This window comes from Varanus komodoensis, unplaced genomic scaffold (genome assembly GCF_004798865.1).
Source record: "Varanus komodoensis strain SLA01 unplaced genomic scaffold, ASM479886v1 scaffold4, whole genome shotgun sequence".
NCBI classification, from domain to species: Eukaryota; Metazoa; Chordata; class Lepidosauria; order Squamata; family Varanidae; genus Varanus; species Varanus komodoensis.
In genome coordinates, this window is record NW_025335941.1 from 43709600 (window position 1) to 43725044 (window position 15445).

The 15445-nt window shown below is 37.3% G+C and overlaps 1 protein-coding gene across 3 annotated transcripts in view; it reads right to left on the reverse strand.

The window, feature by feature from the left end:
• PDS5B (PDS5 cohesin associated factor B) overlaps window positions 1–15445 on the reverse strand; it is a 114979-nt gene that overhangs the window by 42700 nt on the left and 56834 nt on the right. For all 3 annotated transcript variants that reach the window (XM_044441621.1, XM_044441622.1, XM_044441623.1), the window contains exons 9-13: window positions 14648–14763; window positions 12840–12934; window positions 9648–9793; window positions 2673–2824; window positions 1974–2087 (exon numbers count right to left, since the gene is read on the reverse strand). In XM_044441621.1, the coding sequence (XP_044297556.1) occupies window positions 1974–2087; window positions 2673–2824; window positions 9648–9793; window positions 12840–12934; window positions 14648–14763 (623 nt within the window). The remainder of the gene's footprint in view (window positions 1–1973; window positions 2088–2672; window positions 2825–9647; window positions 9794–12839; window positions 12935–14647; window positions 14764–15445) is intronic.

A 15445-nucleotide genomic window follows, 5' to 3' on the forward strand; every position in this document is an offset into this window, starting at 1 on the left:
TCCTCTGTTGAAACAGCTTCACTGACTCCCAGTCTGTTTCCAGGAACAATTCAAAGTGCTGCTGATGACCAATAATGCCCTATATGGCTTTGGGTCCAGGCTATCTGAAAGACTGTATGTTTTCCTATGAGCCTGCATGGAATCTTCTTGATCTTCTTGGGAGACTCTTGCATTGGTTCCACCACCCTCACATGCACATCTGGTGGGAAAATGGGAAAGGGCCTTTCTCAGTGGCTGCCCCAAGGCTCTGGAATACCTTTTTTAGGGAGACTAGGTTGGTGCCTTTCCTGTTACATTTCCATAAGCAGGAAAAAACCTGTTCCAACAGACATTTGAGAATGCCCTGTGAGTTTACACTGGATTAGTTTTGCTATTTATATTTTTGTAGTGTTTTTAATCTGGGTATTGATTCAATTTTAATGTTTAATTTATTTAATTATATTTTAATACTTGTATACTTTTGAATGTTTTAATTGAATTAATTTTAATGCTGTGAGCCTCTTTTGAACTCCAATCACCAAGAGTAGGCAAGATATAAATCTTTCTTGCTCCAACTAACTTGCTTGTCAGCTTTTGGCTACTCAACGTATATCAGAAGTGAAAAGAAAAATAAAATGGGTCCAGTAGAATGTTTTTATATATAAAAACTGTGTCGTCAGTTTGTTTCCAAAAACAGCTACCAAGTTTCTAGACAGTTCCACTAAGAATGCCATTTATGTTTTCTATGCAAAGGTGTGAAGATCTCAATAGAAATATCATGAACAGTAAAAAGTATACAGAGAATGTTACAGAAATAACTAAGGCCTCTTTCAAGAAATAATGACAGAAATTTACACTGGTTCACATGTGTGCCTGAACCATGCTTTAGCACTACACAAACAAGATGGAATGAGACAGAATTATGCCTGTTCGCCTCTGATTTTACAGGACAAATAGATTCAGGATTTCACTAGCATTTTGTTTCTTGTTCCACTACCCCAGCGTGCTGTTATGTACAAATTAAAGGGACAATAAGCAACACTTTGCAGAAAGCCACCTTTCTCATTATAAGTACCCCTCCCATAGGTATCCCAAGTGCTATTTGCAGGAACCCTAGCAATATCTTAGTAAGAAAAGGAAGGATTTCTTGCCACTTTTGACAAGCACCTCTATAGTTGTTTGGCTTATTGTAGGACCATCTTGGTTCAGACAATACAGCAACCACAAGGCCAACAAACAAGCCATGAGCTGCTAAAGTGGGTTACAGGCCAAAAAGGTGAATATACATCAGCCCAAATAACTCATGGCAGTTTTTCATAACACAATTCAGTTACTGTGCTTTAAAACAAACCCTGCTTATAAACCATAGTTTGAAACTGGTTTGATTAGAAATGAAAGACAGAATTAGTGGAAAACTAAGTGCAAGTGAAGAGGGGGAAGTGCATGAATCCATCATGGTTGCATCATTCCAGCTTGTGCATGTAGCTCTAAACCATGGCTTAATATCAAGTGTGAAACAGGCCCCTATTATTCATTTCTACACCATAGTTGAAGTTCTTTGGGCAGTATACCCCAATTTCAGTGACCACTATCCCGTGGCTTCTCAAGGCACTGTTGATGCACCTTGGTAAGCTACACATGTCCTATTTTACAAATCTTTTTCTATTATGGTTTAAACTTCTGACTGATGCATGAAGTTCAAGAACAAACTACCAGCTATTATGTGAGTCAATCACAGTTTACCAAGAAATTTTATGTACTAGTAGGAACACAGGCAGTGGCCAACACAAAATATTTTAGGATAAACCCTAGAGTAAAACCTGAAAGAAAAGGTGATTTCACAAAATTAAACTAACTTTGGCAGTATTTATTAGAATAAAGATTATTTAATCAAAATCTTATCAAGATTCAAGCATAAATTTTCCTTCATTATTACCAACTATATTGCCATTACAAAAACTACTTTAGCTCCACTTTTGTCATATGAAACGTACTTAACAGCATTTGAATCCAGAGTTGCATAAAGATAGTACAAGCATTTCATTCTTTCATTTGTTTCCAAATTGTGTGGAACCATGTACTGGGCAAAGATGCGCTCCACCAGCAGTCTAAAAAAGAGGTAACCAATAATAAACCACCATTTTATGAACAGCAAGATTAAGATTAAAATTAAGTTTTCAAAATCAGTTCTTTTTTGCATAAAATTAATTTACAATGAACTCATAAACATATATGTATAAGGTTTTAAAATTGCTGATCAATTGAAGATTAATGATATCCCACTAAATTAATACATACAGAAGGGGCCATAAGTTGCATATATTTGATGTTGCTAAAAATGATTAAGAACCCAATGATTAAGATGCAATTATCAACCTAATCAGACAGATTGTGTAGGTTTAGAATAGGAATAATAAGCCTGTTCTTATGAGCATTATAAGCCAAAAAGCTACTTCAGTTATGCCTATTTTTCACGGTTCAAAAAGCAAGTAACTGCACAGATTTTGGTACTACAGCTCAAAAAACAACAGAAAAACCCACAAATAAGTCCAGTGGCCTCCTGGACCATTTAACTAGTTGTGATGATTGCATGATGGCAATAACTTTATCATGATTACTTTGTATACTGTAGCATTCACAGTATAAAAAAGAATATAAATAGTTTCTAGTCTGAAAAATTCAAGTTGACTTACCGATCATCAATACTGTTTTGATAATATATGTGCAACAGCTTATCCTTTATCCAAGCAATCTGTTTTGCAGCTTCCTTTCCTGCTTCTGACTGCAAGGAATATTTCTTGTAGATTTGTGCAAGTCCCATCATAGCTTCTTTTCTCACTCTCCACTAAAACAACAACACATCTTAAGCCTCAGAAGACTTAGTTTATAAATTCTGCTGTAAACATTTCAAAATATCCCACACTATTATAAATGGGTAGCATGCATTTTCATAGGGATTTATCAGAAGACTTATTCCAGTAAACTAAGGCTTAAATCTATTGTCTCACCCTTAATGCAAATAAGCCTCCAAACTTGTAGGCTTACATGCATCCTATGGCCTGAATTTATTTATTTATTTAAAAATTTTGTATCCCACCCATTATACTGTCTTAGGGCGGCAATAACATAGATAAATAAGACACAGCATCACAATATATAAAATCAAACAATTAAAACAATAGTAACTTTTAAAATTCTGGAAAAATGTAAAGGTTTTGGCCTGACGCTGAAATGAAAAAGCATTGGCACCAGGCATACCTCTCTAGGGAGCTCATTCCACAGACAGGGCACCACTGCAGAGAAGGCCCTTCCCTGGGTAGCCACTCTTCTGATCTCCTTCAAAGAGGGCTCCCAAAGAAGGACCTCCAACACAGATCTTAGGGGCTAGACAGGTATATATGGAAGGAGGCATGCCTTCACATATCCAGGTCCTAAGCCATTTAGAGCTTTGTATGTCATCACTAGCACCTTAAATTGGGCCCAGATTTCAATTGGAAGCCAGATGGTACAGGACTGGCGTTATATGTGTGTATCTGCTGGCCCCTGCTAGCAACCTGTCTGCTCTATTCTGAACCAAATGAAGTATCCAGACCATCTTCAAGGGCAGCCCCATGTAGAGTGTGTTACAGTAGTCCAATTGTGAGGTTACCAGAGCATGGGTCACCATTGCAAGGCCCTGCTCATCCAAGTAAGGGCGTAGTTGATGGATCAGCCAAAGCTGAAAGAAAGCGCTCCTCGCCACAGAAGTCACCTGGAACTCCAAGGATAACTCTGGATCAAGGAGCACTCCCAGACTACGCACCCTGTCCCTTAGGGGGAGTGCAACCCCATCCAGAACAGGGCAAGGATCACTTACCTGGAGAGTTGACCACCCACCAACAGGACCTCCATCTTGTCTGGATTAAGCCTCAGTTTATTGGCCCTCATCCAGCCCATCACTCCAGCCAGACACCGGTTAAGGACAGCCACTGCCTCACCTGGATCAGATGTAAAAGAGAGGTAGAGCTGGGTGTCATCAGCACATTGATGACTCCTCAGCCCAAACCCCTGGATGACCTCTCCCAGTGGTTTCATGCAGATGTTAAACAGCATGGGGGATAAAATGGAGCCCTGCGGAACTCCATGGCATAACTGCCATGGTGCAGAGCCATAATCCCCCAGCACCACCTTCTGGAATTGGCCCATCAATTAGGAGTGGAACCACTGCAGAGCAGTGCCTCCAACCCCCATCTTGGCCAGCCAATCCAGAAGGATACCATGGTCGATGGTATCGAAAGCCGCTGAGAGGTCCAGGAAAACCAACAGGGATGCACTCCCCCTGTCCCTCTCCCTGAACAGGTCATCATACAGGGCGACCAAGGCAGTTTCAGTCCCATAGCCAGGTCTGAATCCAGACTGAAATGGGTCCAGATGATCAGTTTCCTCCAAGAGAGCTTGGAGTTGCCCAGCCACCACCCTCTCAAGCACCTTGCCCAAGAATGGGATGTTAGCCACTAGTCTATAATTGGAAGCAATCTCTGGGTCCAGGTTTGCCCCCTTCAGGATGGGTGTGGGGGACCAGACCTTCCCTCAGAGAGGCATTAACTTCTTCCTGGACTCAGGTACACATCCCATCCTTGGCTTTAATGAGCAGCCATGAAGGGCAAGGGTCAAGTGAACAGGTGATGGATTGGACTTGTCCAAGCACCTTGTCCATGTCCTCAGGCCACAATAATTGAAACCTATCCAGCAAAGGTGGACCATACAGCACTCTGGACACCTCCCATTCCAGGACCATAACAACTGGAATCCAAATCTATGGTGAATCTGAGCGCTTTTATCCCTAAAGAGCTGGACAAAGTCTTCACAGCAAGCTGCCAATGGTGCGATACAGTCTGTCTTAGGCCCAGAATGTAATAGGCCCCACATCACCCAGAAAACCTCAGCTGGACTGCACTGTGAGAATGCAATGGAATTAGAGAAGAATTCCTTCTTCGCTGCCATCACTGCCACAGCATAGGCTCAATAATGAGCTCCCAAATGTGTTTGGTCCAATTCAGCATGAGTTTTCCTCCATCTACACTGTCATCTCCTAGCCTGCTTCATCACCCAGAATGCAGGAGTATACCAAGGTGCTGCACAGGCTCTGCACGGTGGGAGAGGATGCTTAGGGGCGATCGTGTCAACCACCCTACCCATTTCCATATTCCATAGATTGACTAGGGCATCGATAGAAGCACCAGTCATATCAACTGGAAAGTCCCCCCAGAGCCCGCAGGTATCCATCAGGATCCATAAGACTTCAGGGGCAGAAAAATTTAATCAGGCACGCACCCTTACAAAGGGAGAAGCTGGCCCCAAGTTTAAAACTCATGAGAAAGTAATCTGACCATGAAAAAGGGATCACTGTCAGCTCTCTCACTTCCAGATCACCATCTTCCTGACCAGTTGAAGAGAACAGATCCAGAGTGTGCCCTTTTTCATGTGTTGGGCCAGTGACGTGTTGAGACAGCCCCATGGTTGTCATGGCAGCCATGAAGTCCTGAGTTGCTCTGGAGAGAATCAGGTGCAGGAGTGGCAATCACTATCTCTGCTGTGCCTCATGCCCTGATTTTTATCTAGGCAGCTGTTTTCTGCCATCTAGATAAAGCACTGGGGAGTGGGAGGAAAACAGCATGGGATACCAACAGACCCAGCCTCCTCTCCTCCCTACCCCTGGCATGTCCCTTTTTCTCTTCTCTGAGCCATGATACTTTCCATGCCAGGAGTTAAGGGGCCAGGGTGGGCACCTGCTTTTCAGAGTCCAAGGTTGCAGGACCTTGGAGTTGGGACACGGGATAATCATTTCCCCAGTCAGTATGAGAAGGCCATCAGATTATACCCTAAAGCAAGGAACACAACAGTACCATAACATTTTTTCAAACTTCATGAACACCTTTCCATAAAAAGACACCCAAAATGAATAAGATACAGTTTGATAAGGAAAGGTATAAATCTCTCTAGCAATAAGTTCAGAGTAGGTAAAGAACAATCTTTCAAACTTTGTTGGTTTGAAAGGATTGCTGGCATCAAAAGCACATTTCCCCTAAAATGTAACTTCAAGTTTCAGACCATTGCAATTTACCTGCTAGATAATGGGGGCACTTCTAATTATCAAAATAAGTCAAAATAAATGTTGTAAGGTTGTTTGCCCTTCCAACAAGCCACACTATCTTAATGGGGAGATTATGGAATTCATGTTCAACACACACTGCAGTAGTGGTTTATTTTGTGCAAAGTCGGATAATACCTTTTAAAAACGGCAAAAGGTAGTCAATGGTTGTACAAAGAAAAAGAAGATCCAGAAGTTTAAAAAAAGTTTTATCAAAATAAAATAAAGCAAAAAGAAAACTGGAGTTTTCAAATTAAAAGCTCTATTATGAAGCATTTCACTGGTATCAATTCATGTTTTTATATAATTAGAAAGATTGTCAGTGAATAGGGATGGATTATATAGAAATGCAGAATTCTATTAATGAGATCATGGTCATTCTGTCTGTATTAAACCATCTGCAAAAAGTCACAGTGTTTTCATAAGTGTAACTTTTGCAGTATGGAAAGACACAAACATTATTAGCACCACAGCATCCCCATTTAATGCTCTTTATATTTCATCCAGTTTTTAAAGACAATTACATTAGTTTGTTTGTTTATTTGGGTATTTTTATCCTGTCCAATTACGTTATGCATCTCTGGACGGCATACAAATCAACATCCAATAAATACATATAAACCCAAATAATCCATAATAATCCACAACTGAGCATAAAACATAGTTAAAATATTTAAACATTGAAATTATGGGAAAATAAAAAGGTCTTGACCTGGCACCAAAAAGCATATAATGTCGGGGCCAGGCGGACCTCTCTGGGGAGCACATTCCATAGTCCAATGGTATCATTTTGCCAACTCAAATAGTACCAGCAGAGCTATGCTCAATCATTTCACTGCGCAAATGGCTATACAAGGAGTTGTTCAACAGACTGCAGAACAGACTGTTCAAGAGTCATGCACAACTGGTTGGATAACAGGTTGTACAGGCACAATGTTCAACTGTGTTTATGCAAACAACTTTACTTGGACTCTGCTTTCACTCATGGCTCAGAACCTAGTTTCTGCTAGCACTATGCCCTCTATACCAATGGAATGACACAGCTGAATACTATCCATGGAATACAAACTATTTATTGAATTATTGCATGGGTCACCTGAAACATTATAAACATGCTGGGAATTACATTAACAGCCACTTCCCTCTTGGACCAGTGTTGTATTTTGCTTCATCACATATATTAAGTGCAAAGACAAGGGAATTCACTTTCCCAAGTACTTTCTTGGTGATATCTTGGTGATATTTATTTATTTAGAAAATTTCTATGCCACCCCATTCGCCAAAGCCTCGGGGCAGCTCACAAATAAATTAATTAAAATACTATAAATTAAAAATATAAAACAAGTTAACAATATAAAATAAGTCCCTATCAAGGCACAAAAGAACTATAAATAAGTGTTGTAGGGGTTGTCATAGGACCACCAACTTGTTCATGTGTAGTGGTAATGTCTTCTGGTAGAGGCATTCTGGGAAAAGATCTTCAAATTAATTAACTATATGATAAAACCAATGCTCAAAGATGACTCCAGAAACTGCAATTCTGGATATTTTCCCTGAATATGTTATAGTTTACAATGCATAAGGACTTGATTTTACACTCTTTGGGAACAAGAACAACTGCAACCAAATTCAACTGACTTTTTTTTAAACCAGGCTCTTTTTGGGGGGTGGGGGGATTATTTATTAGTGAAGAAGCTTACCCACCACAGGAAGCTTATTCAAGTTCACACAAAACCTGCAATATTTTATGCAGTGTGATATCCATATGATGCTGATTTTCCTACATTCAGACCTATCTCTTGGAACAATTAATCTTATGGATGCTTCCTTAAATTTAGGGGCTTATAATAACAAATATATTTAAAATGGAACTGTTAAATAACCCCCTTCCACTTTGCCTTTCTTTTTTTCTTTGCTATACCAATGGAGATGTTAATGATCACTGTGTATTTATAATATTTATGTTATCGATTGTTCTCCATTTTATTTATATTTTGCTTTGCTGTTTTACAAGTGTAAAGATTTTTAAAATGGTCAGGGTATTCATTTTTGTTGTATTATACAGTCCCTGGGTAACAAACATTCTGTTCTCAAGTGCATCTTAAGTCAAATTGGTAAGTTGGATAATTTATGAATGTGTTGTATTTAGCTTGAGTTTGTCTCAGTATATGTATATATTTTACCTTTCTATGCATATCAGCACTGAAGAAACACTTCCATATACACTAAAACATCTTAAACATAATACAGTATTGTAATACAAGTTACAGAAGACAACGCTAACTGCATGTGACCCAAAACACACTAGCTTGGGTACACTTGAGCCAACGAACAACCAATGCCACAGAACATTTTCATAAGCTTAACAAACTAGTTCCCACATTTGTTACTATGAACTTTAACTCAAATTACTTTAACTCAGATTTTAAAATTAATAGGCTTTAGTTTGTTCATAAGTATGGGATGTTTGTAACTTAGACATTCGTGACCCGTAGATTTACTGTATTGCAAAATACTGTAAAGTACAAAGAGAATAATATTTTCAGCTAGAAAGTTTTGTATTTCTGAACTTTATGCATTCTAACTAAATTGGTTGGCTTCCTTTACATTTTCAAGCTCATTGGACTGAATCTTCCCGACTCTGAGGTTTGAAAAATCACTGGGGATTCACATTCAAATCCCACCCCATCACCACCAGCAAAGAAAGAATCATGCTGCTGCTTCAATTTTGGAGAATTAATTTAGTGAGTAGAGAAGGGAAGTGATCAGTGCTGCCAAGATATATCCTGGTAGTACCTCAGATTCCTTCCCTTCTCCTCTGAAAACAGCAGTTAGACAGCCCAAATCAGCCAAATAGCTGTTTTGCAGATTGGAAGCAGTATGGAGACAACCTTCACCTCCACACAGTATTAGATAACTATAATCCCCTGAGTTCAGAGGTCTACAGATAGCTTCAAAGTTTTGTACCTTACAGGGTTTTTTTTTAGTCTAAGTTAATAGCTATAATATTTCTGTAAAATGCACTACATACCTAATTTTAAAACTTGCTCAAATGACAATGACATAATTTCCTGCACCTAAAAAATTCATATTGGGTTGCTTAAAACTATATGGATAAGGAAGCATATATTGTAAATCTTAGGACAGCTTCATAAATTATACAATTCCCAAATCAATGATCTTTTTGTGTAGAATTCGCAGAAAATCTATTTTGTTCATAATATAGCCACAATCACATACATCTTTACTTATATTCAGAATTTTATAGCTTTTTCTTATACATCTATGGAATCCCTCAGTTTAGGAAAGGGAAATAAGTGCAGGCAAACTAGACAACTTGAAGAGTGATAATTCACACTTGATCTGATAATTCAGACATGATCTGATAATTCTTGCAACAGATTGTAACAGATAATAATCAAACATGATCTGATAATCCTTGCAACAGATCGTAACAGTGAATTCATTTTTAAGATGGTAAGTAAGTTGTCTATTTTTGGACTAATAGTCGAAGTAACTGACCTACACAATGACTTACCCGTTTATCAAGTGTTCGCTCTCTCACAAAGTTAAGTAGATGATCATTGACAAGCAAGAGATCTTTCTTAGCAGCAGTAACTATCGATACAATAACATCATGCCTAATGGCCTCTTCAGGGTCGTGAGACCTCACTTTAAGATATTCTGTATGAAAAAGACACCTTAATTAAAATTTCAGACAATCAAGTTAAATACCTGTAATTTAAACTGATGTAGATTGCTGTTGGCATATTGGTCCTAAAGAATTAAATACAGAAGGATGTGTAAAGAGAAAAAAAACACTACAGCCATTTCCTATTTCCTCTTAAGAAGCTCAGTTATTATCAGATTTGTTATGATGTTACTTTCATTCATGAAAACAGCTTAGTTAAATCATGTTGACTTTACTTGCCTAGTAACAGTTAATGAATTATCTGTTCTACAAGGTCCCTAGCAAACAGATAAGCAATAAAACAAAGCAAAATATCATACGTTTATCATCCCATTCTCCCAATAAATCTGCAGATTTATAACCACCATAATTTACAGCTTGTGACAAGCTGCCACTTGCTCTCATGTGCTGTAAACTAAAAAGATGTGGGAGAAAAATGCATCTCCACTGTTCATGTACCTTCTGTGCATGATAGGATGCATCATACACAAGAAAAAAACCCACTATGCAGGCCCACATGTTTATATCCATCCAAATGTGTTACTAAATAAATAATTTGGATAATTCTCTGAAAATTTTGTTGGTTACAATCTTACTTCCAGTAAGTAAGAAAAATATTAATTCCTCCTGTTTACTATGGCTTAAAAATAAAAAGAAAAGTCAGTCATGCTATATAATAACAGCTTTTAAAGCCCTAAAACCATGGATTTTAATTCTTTGAAAATTACCAACCAGTGGGATTGGTGTGAATCCCAATAGCTGTCTGAATTATTTGCAATTGACATCCATATTCCTCATTCCTATATTCACATTTTTAAAAGGTTGTTAGTAGGTTATCAGGGGTCTAATTTATCTCTACTGAAATTAATAGCAACATTAAGCTGCCAAATGTTTGAGTCAGCATTTTCCAACCTGATGCCCTCTAGATGATTTTGAGTATAACTCCTATCAGCTTCAGCCATCATGATCATGGTCATGTGAGAACAGACTTTGACATAAGCTAATGGAAGACCATTCCATTCCATGCAAATTCTTAAAATACAGCACAGAAAATAGGATTTCACTTTATTACTATCATACTATCTTTTTGTTTGCTCAGATTACTTCTGGGAACTAGAATAATCTGTTTTTGTTTAAAAATACTTTAAACACAAAGATGTTACAAAATGTTCTTCCTGTGTTTAGAAAAAAATCACTATGTACTGCTAAGGGTCTATTTGACCACAGGAATATATTTTGTTCTGGGGTTTATTACTGATCGAAGCTGGCTTATATTGACATAGGTGATAACAGACAGCGGAAACTTGCAACACTAATATCCTGTTCTTTCTGAAAGAAAACTGTTAGGTTAATGACAGTCATTAGGTTAATGACAGTCAAATATTTCACTGATTTTTTTTGCTTCTTTCAAGAATATTTTTCCTTTTGTTTTCTTCTTCAAAAGTTCCTGATTGTCCAATGAAGTCTGCCTAATTTGTGGATCTGCAAGCCATATCTGCTCAGACATCTCTCCTAAGCTTGGTCATCCAGAGTCAATCAAATAGATAATTACTCTCTGTACTACTGTACTTAACATGTTGAACTTAACACCATGGGATTCATGTACCTCCATAATTGATATTACAGAATCCAATATACCTCAACAATTGTTATTTTAGGCCACATTTTCTTTACTAGGAACAAATTGACTTTTTATGTTCAACTAGAATAATTTTGAAACCAAAGCATATCTTTATTTCTAGGTATAATTTTAAAGGAGTACCTTATCAGTGTACTACTTTTAAGTAGTACACTGATACTGTCAAAATAAATGGTATGAGAAGACTAGGATAGCAATAAGAAGGGAGCTGAATCTTGATGGAAGATACACCTGTCTGAACATTGAGATCTTCTACTGAGGTCCTTCTAAAAGAGGCTGGAAGAGCGGCTATCCAGGGAAGGGTATCACCCTGGCTATGGAATTTGCTCCCCAGAGACATGCATCTGGAACCAGTACTTTGTTCATTTTGGCACCAGGCCAAAGCCTTTTTATTTACCCAACATTTTAATTGTTCACTGGTTTTTCACATATGACAAAGTCTTTTTACAGCATATTTTTGTAACTGGAAATATGCTTTATCTAGTGCTGTTATGGCCTTAGTTTTTTGTAAGCTGTCTAAAGATCCATCCTTGAATACAAGAGAGGGTAAAAATGTTTAAATAAATAAGATCAAGACTCAATGAAACACAGGTTGATGATTAAGTTCAAACCAAACAATAGCAAACAACATAACAAACGACATAACAAACTTCAACAATCCGATGCCAATGTCTGAATATTCAAAATGGTTGCCCCCACACACTGCAATCCATCATAATTTAAATAAGCAATAGTAGGCTGCAGTGATCATGCAAACTGGCCTACTAGACCTTATGTTCATAATCCAATTCAATCGTTATACCCAAGCATGGATGACTGAAGGCAAATGTTTGGCAAATGAAAGGGAATCCTCACCTTCATACACATACAGTGGTACTTTGGCTCACAAACATAATCCATTCCATGACTCTAGTTGCGGCCCAAATTGGTTGTGAGCCAAGTCAAATTTCCCCATAAGGTTCAATGTAAATAAGGTTAATTCATTCTGTAAATATTTTTTTAAATCACAGGGAAAATGGACACAATCGCGGGTGCGCTGGGGGGGGGAGACGGGCGCAATCGTGGCCATCTCCCCTCCCGAGCACAACTGTGATCGCGCCTGTCCCCCCCCCCCCCCCGAGAGTGCCTGCGATCATCACCCGATGTGGTGTTTGCAACCTGAGGAAATATTTTTCCTAAATTCTGTTCGTGACCCGATTTGCTTGTGAACTGAGGTGTTTGTGAGCCGAGGTACCACTGTATAGGAGAAAAAACTGTTATATCATCCAAACTAGCCCTTTGTAAATATACTGTAATAACCACTGCAAACATTGTGTAACTTTTTAAACCATGAAGGCATAATCCAATTTTGTTAGACAGAGAAAAGTTACTATTTTCCTGCAGACCAGATCTACTGATACCTGTTAAATCCTTGGCTAGGTCTGGATGGTTCATAAGGCAGTGACTAGCAAATTTCACACATTCAAGACGGATAGGTACATGGATATCGTTAAACCTGTTTTTGAAAACAAAGCAAACAAACAAAACCAGCATATTTACAACAGTTAGGTTATTCTCATTTCACTTTTCACCAAGATGTCAATCAATTTTTTAAAATACAATGTCATGATAGAATCATAAACACACCAGGTAAAATCCAGAGATATGAAAGATAAGAAACCTAGCAAGGGTTAGCAGAGAAAAAAAAATAGCACAGGAGAGATCTAGTGGAAAAATGCAAGCTGAGATGCTTTGTACAGCACACTGTACATATACAAGCACAGAAGTGGATCTGAGACATTTTTCATTGAAAAAACATGTATATAAGAAAAGAAAAATTCATTATCAATGCTATCAGAATGAGAATGGAGTTCCCCAGCTTATGCAATTTACTTTTTACCACCACCATGCATTGTTTCTGATATTAAAACTACTGGTAGTCTTCAATGGATGGTTCACATGCCAGTAAATAGTAAATGTCACACATTCAAACCTAAAAGGTATACCTGAAGTACCATGTATCATATTGAATAAATATTTTTAAAAGTACTAAAACTTCTAGCTCAAAGTTTTAGCTAGAATGTTAACCCAGTTTAAATTAATGATTGCTGTTTTGTAGGCTGTGATATGGTGACTATGCTTAAACTAACACAGTAAGAGTTAGAAAAGGGAGAACAAAAGAAGATGGATTTATTCTAAAGATACACTTTTATTTCTTGGAATGAAAAAATTCAGGGAGCATAAGACACCCTTTCCTTTAGTGTGCTTGATTTAGTATCACTTTTGACATAACTGACAATATTATGTTTTGATTTATGATGATTTTTGGAATTAGGATTTGATCACTGTGAATACTTTCAATGTTGTTAAATATCAGGTATTGTACCATCAAGCATTATGTTACACAAACCTAGTTTTGTACATTAGCCAATAATGCTCAGCTAAAAAATATCCTAAGCACTTTACTACAAATATTTTTTCAGTAATAAATATTCATCAAAGTTACAAAATTCAAAAATAGAATAAAAATTTAATGAGAAAAAGAATACTTTTAGTTTATTAAGTTGTTCTAAATGCATTTCTACCATTTTAGTGTGCTGGAAGTTCTCAGATTGCATGAATACGCATCCCAGCTTGTATTAAATAAATCAGCATTTACTGTTCACACTCAAACTTCAAAAATGGACTACAACAATATGCTTGTATGGTTTTATTTATGAACTCTAGCTCTATTTCTCATTTTAACTAAAGGAAAAAATCAAGAGGAAGATATAGATTTAAGAGTACATCTATCACAGTATGTATTATATATTAAAAGATGTGTGTTTGTTAATAAGCATATTAACACCTGTATCTGGAATGTACTTCAAATTCCATTGGGTTTCTATTGCTGAATCTCTGAAGAATCTACAATGGTTAAATACTGATCAAATTCAAATCATAAACTGAAAAATTCTTAAAGTATTTCAACACTTGCTTAAGTAACAGTAAATGCAACAACCTAAAAACTGCTTTAATTTTAATCTGGTGGCTCATATGTATCAGGGGTATGGAATCACATATGAAGTTCCATCTTGCTGTGTTAATTTCAGAGTAAGAAGCATAAGAGAACTCTTACATACCTATGATTCATGCTTATAGACAAAAGAGAATATCTAAAATGTTTAATAATTACATTGTGTTTAATGAAACTGCAGTGTTTAATCTCTGAATCTAAAACAGTATATACCTCCCCAAGTAGCATTGCCATAGCGGTTTGTTTTGAGATGCTAATTCTGAATCCTTGGCCCCAAACATTTTTGCTAATAGTTTTACAACCTGCAGGCGTTCTTCATTGTCATTGCTCTGTAAAATAAATACAAATTTATATTATACATTGCAAAAACAGGCTATAGAACAAACAACTTTCATTAAGAAAAAGCATATGGTTTCCCCAAAGTCTTCCAGTACTACCACATTAATCTGATAAATTTATCAGGCATAATATTATACCAGGGTGGAAAACTTTCTTTCTGTTAAAAGTAATTTATAAGGGGCTACTCATAGTGAATGGACCTAAAAACAATAGTGAACAGAACGAAAAGAAGAATTTTTTTTTTCTTTTCCTGCCACTCCCTTTTCTGTCTTCCTGGTGCCTCCCTTTTGCTCCTGTCCTCCTCCTTTCCAAGGAACAGGTTTCCAAGGAAGACACACAGATCTAAATGCCACAGATCTAAACTGAACAAAAGTGTAGGGCCATAGACTGCCAATTTCTGCATTAGATATTCAGAGTGTCTTGATCAGCCCTCCACCTATGAGGGATTTTGTTTGTAACAGAATACATAACATACTACTGTTAGAAGACTAATGCATATAACACACCAACTTCTTCAAACATACTGGCTTCAAACTGGAGCATGGGCCTAAATGTTGCTATTTGTATGGGAAAAGTGAAAAAAAGAGAAGCACTGGTATATACATATATAGCTAACTGGAATAAAGAAAATTTAGTAGTGGATGTTCATCTGGAAAAGGAGTTGGGTAATGA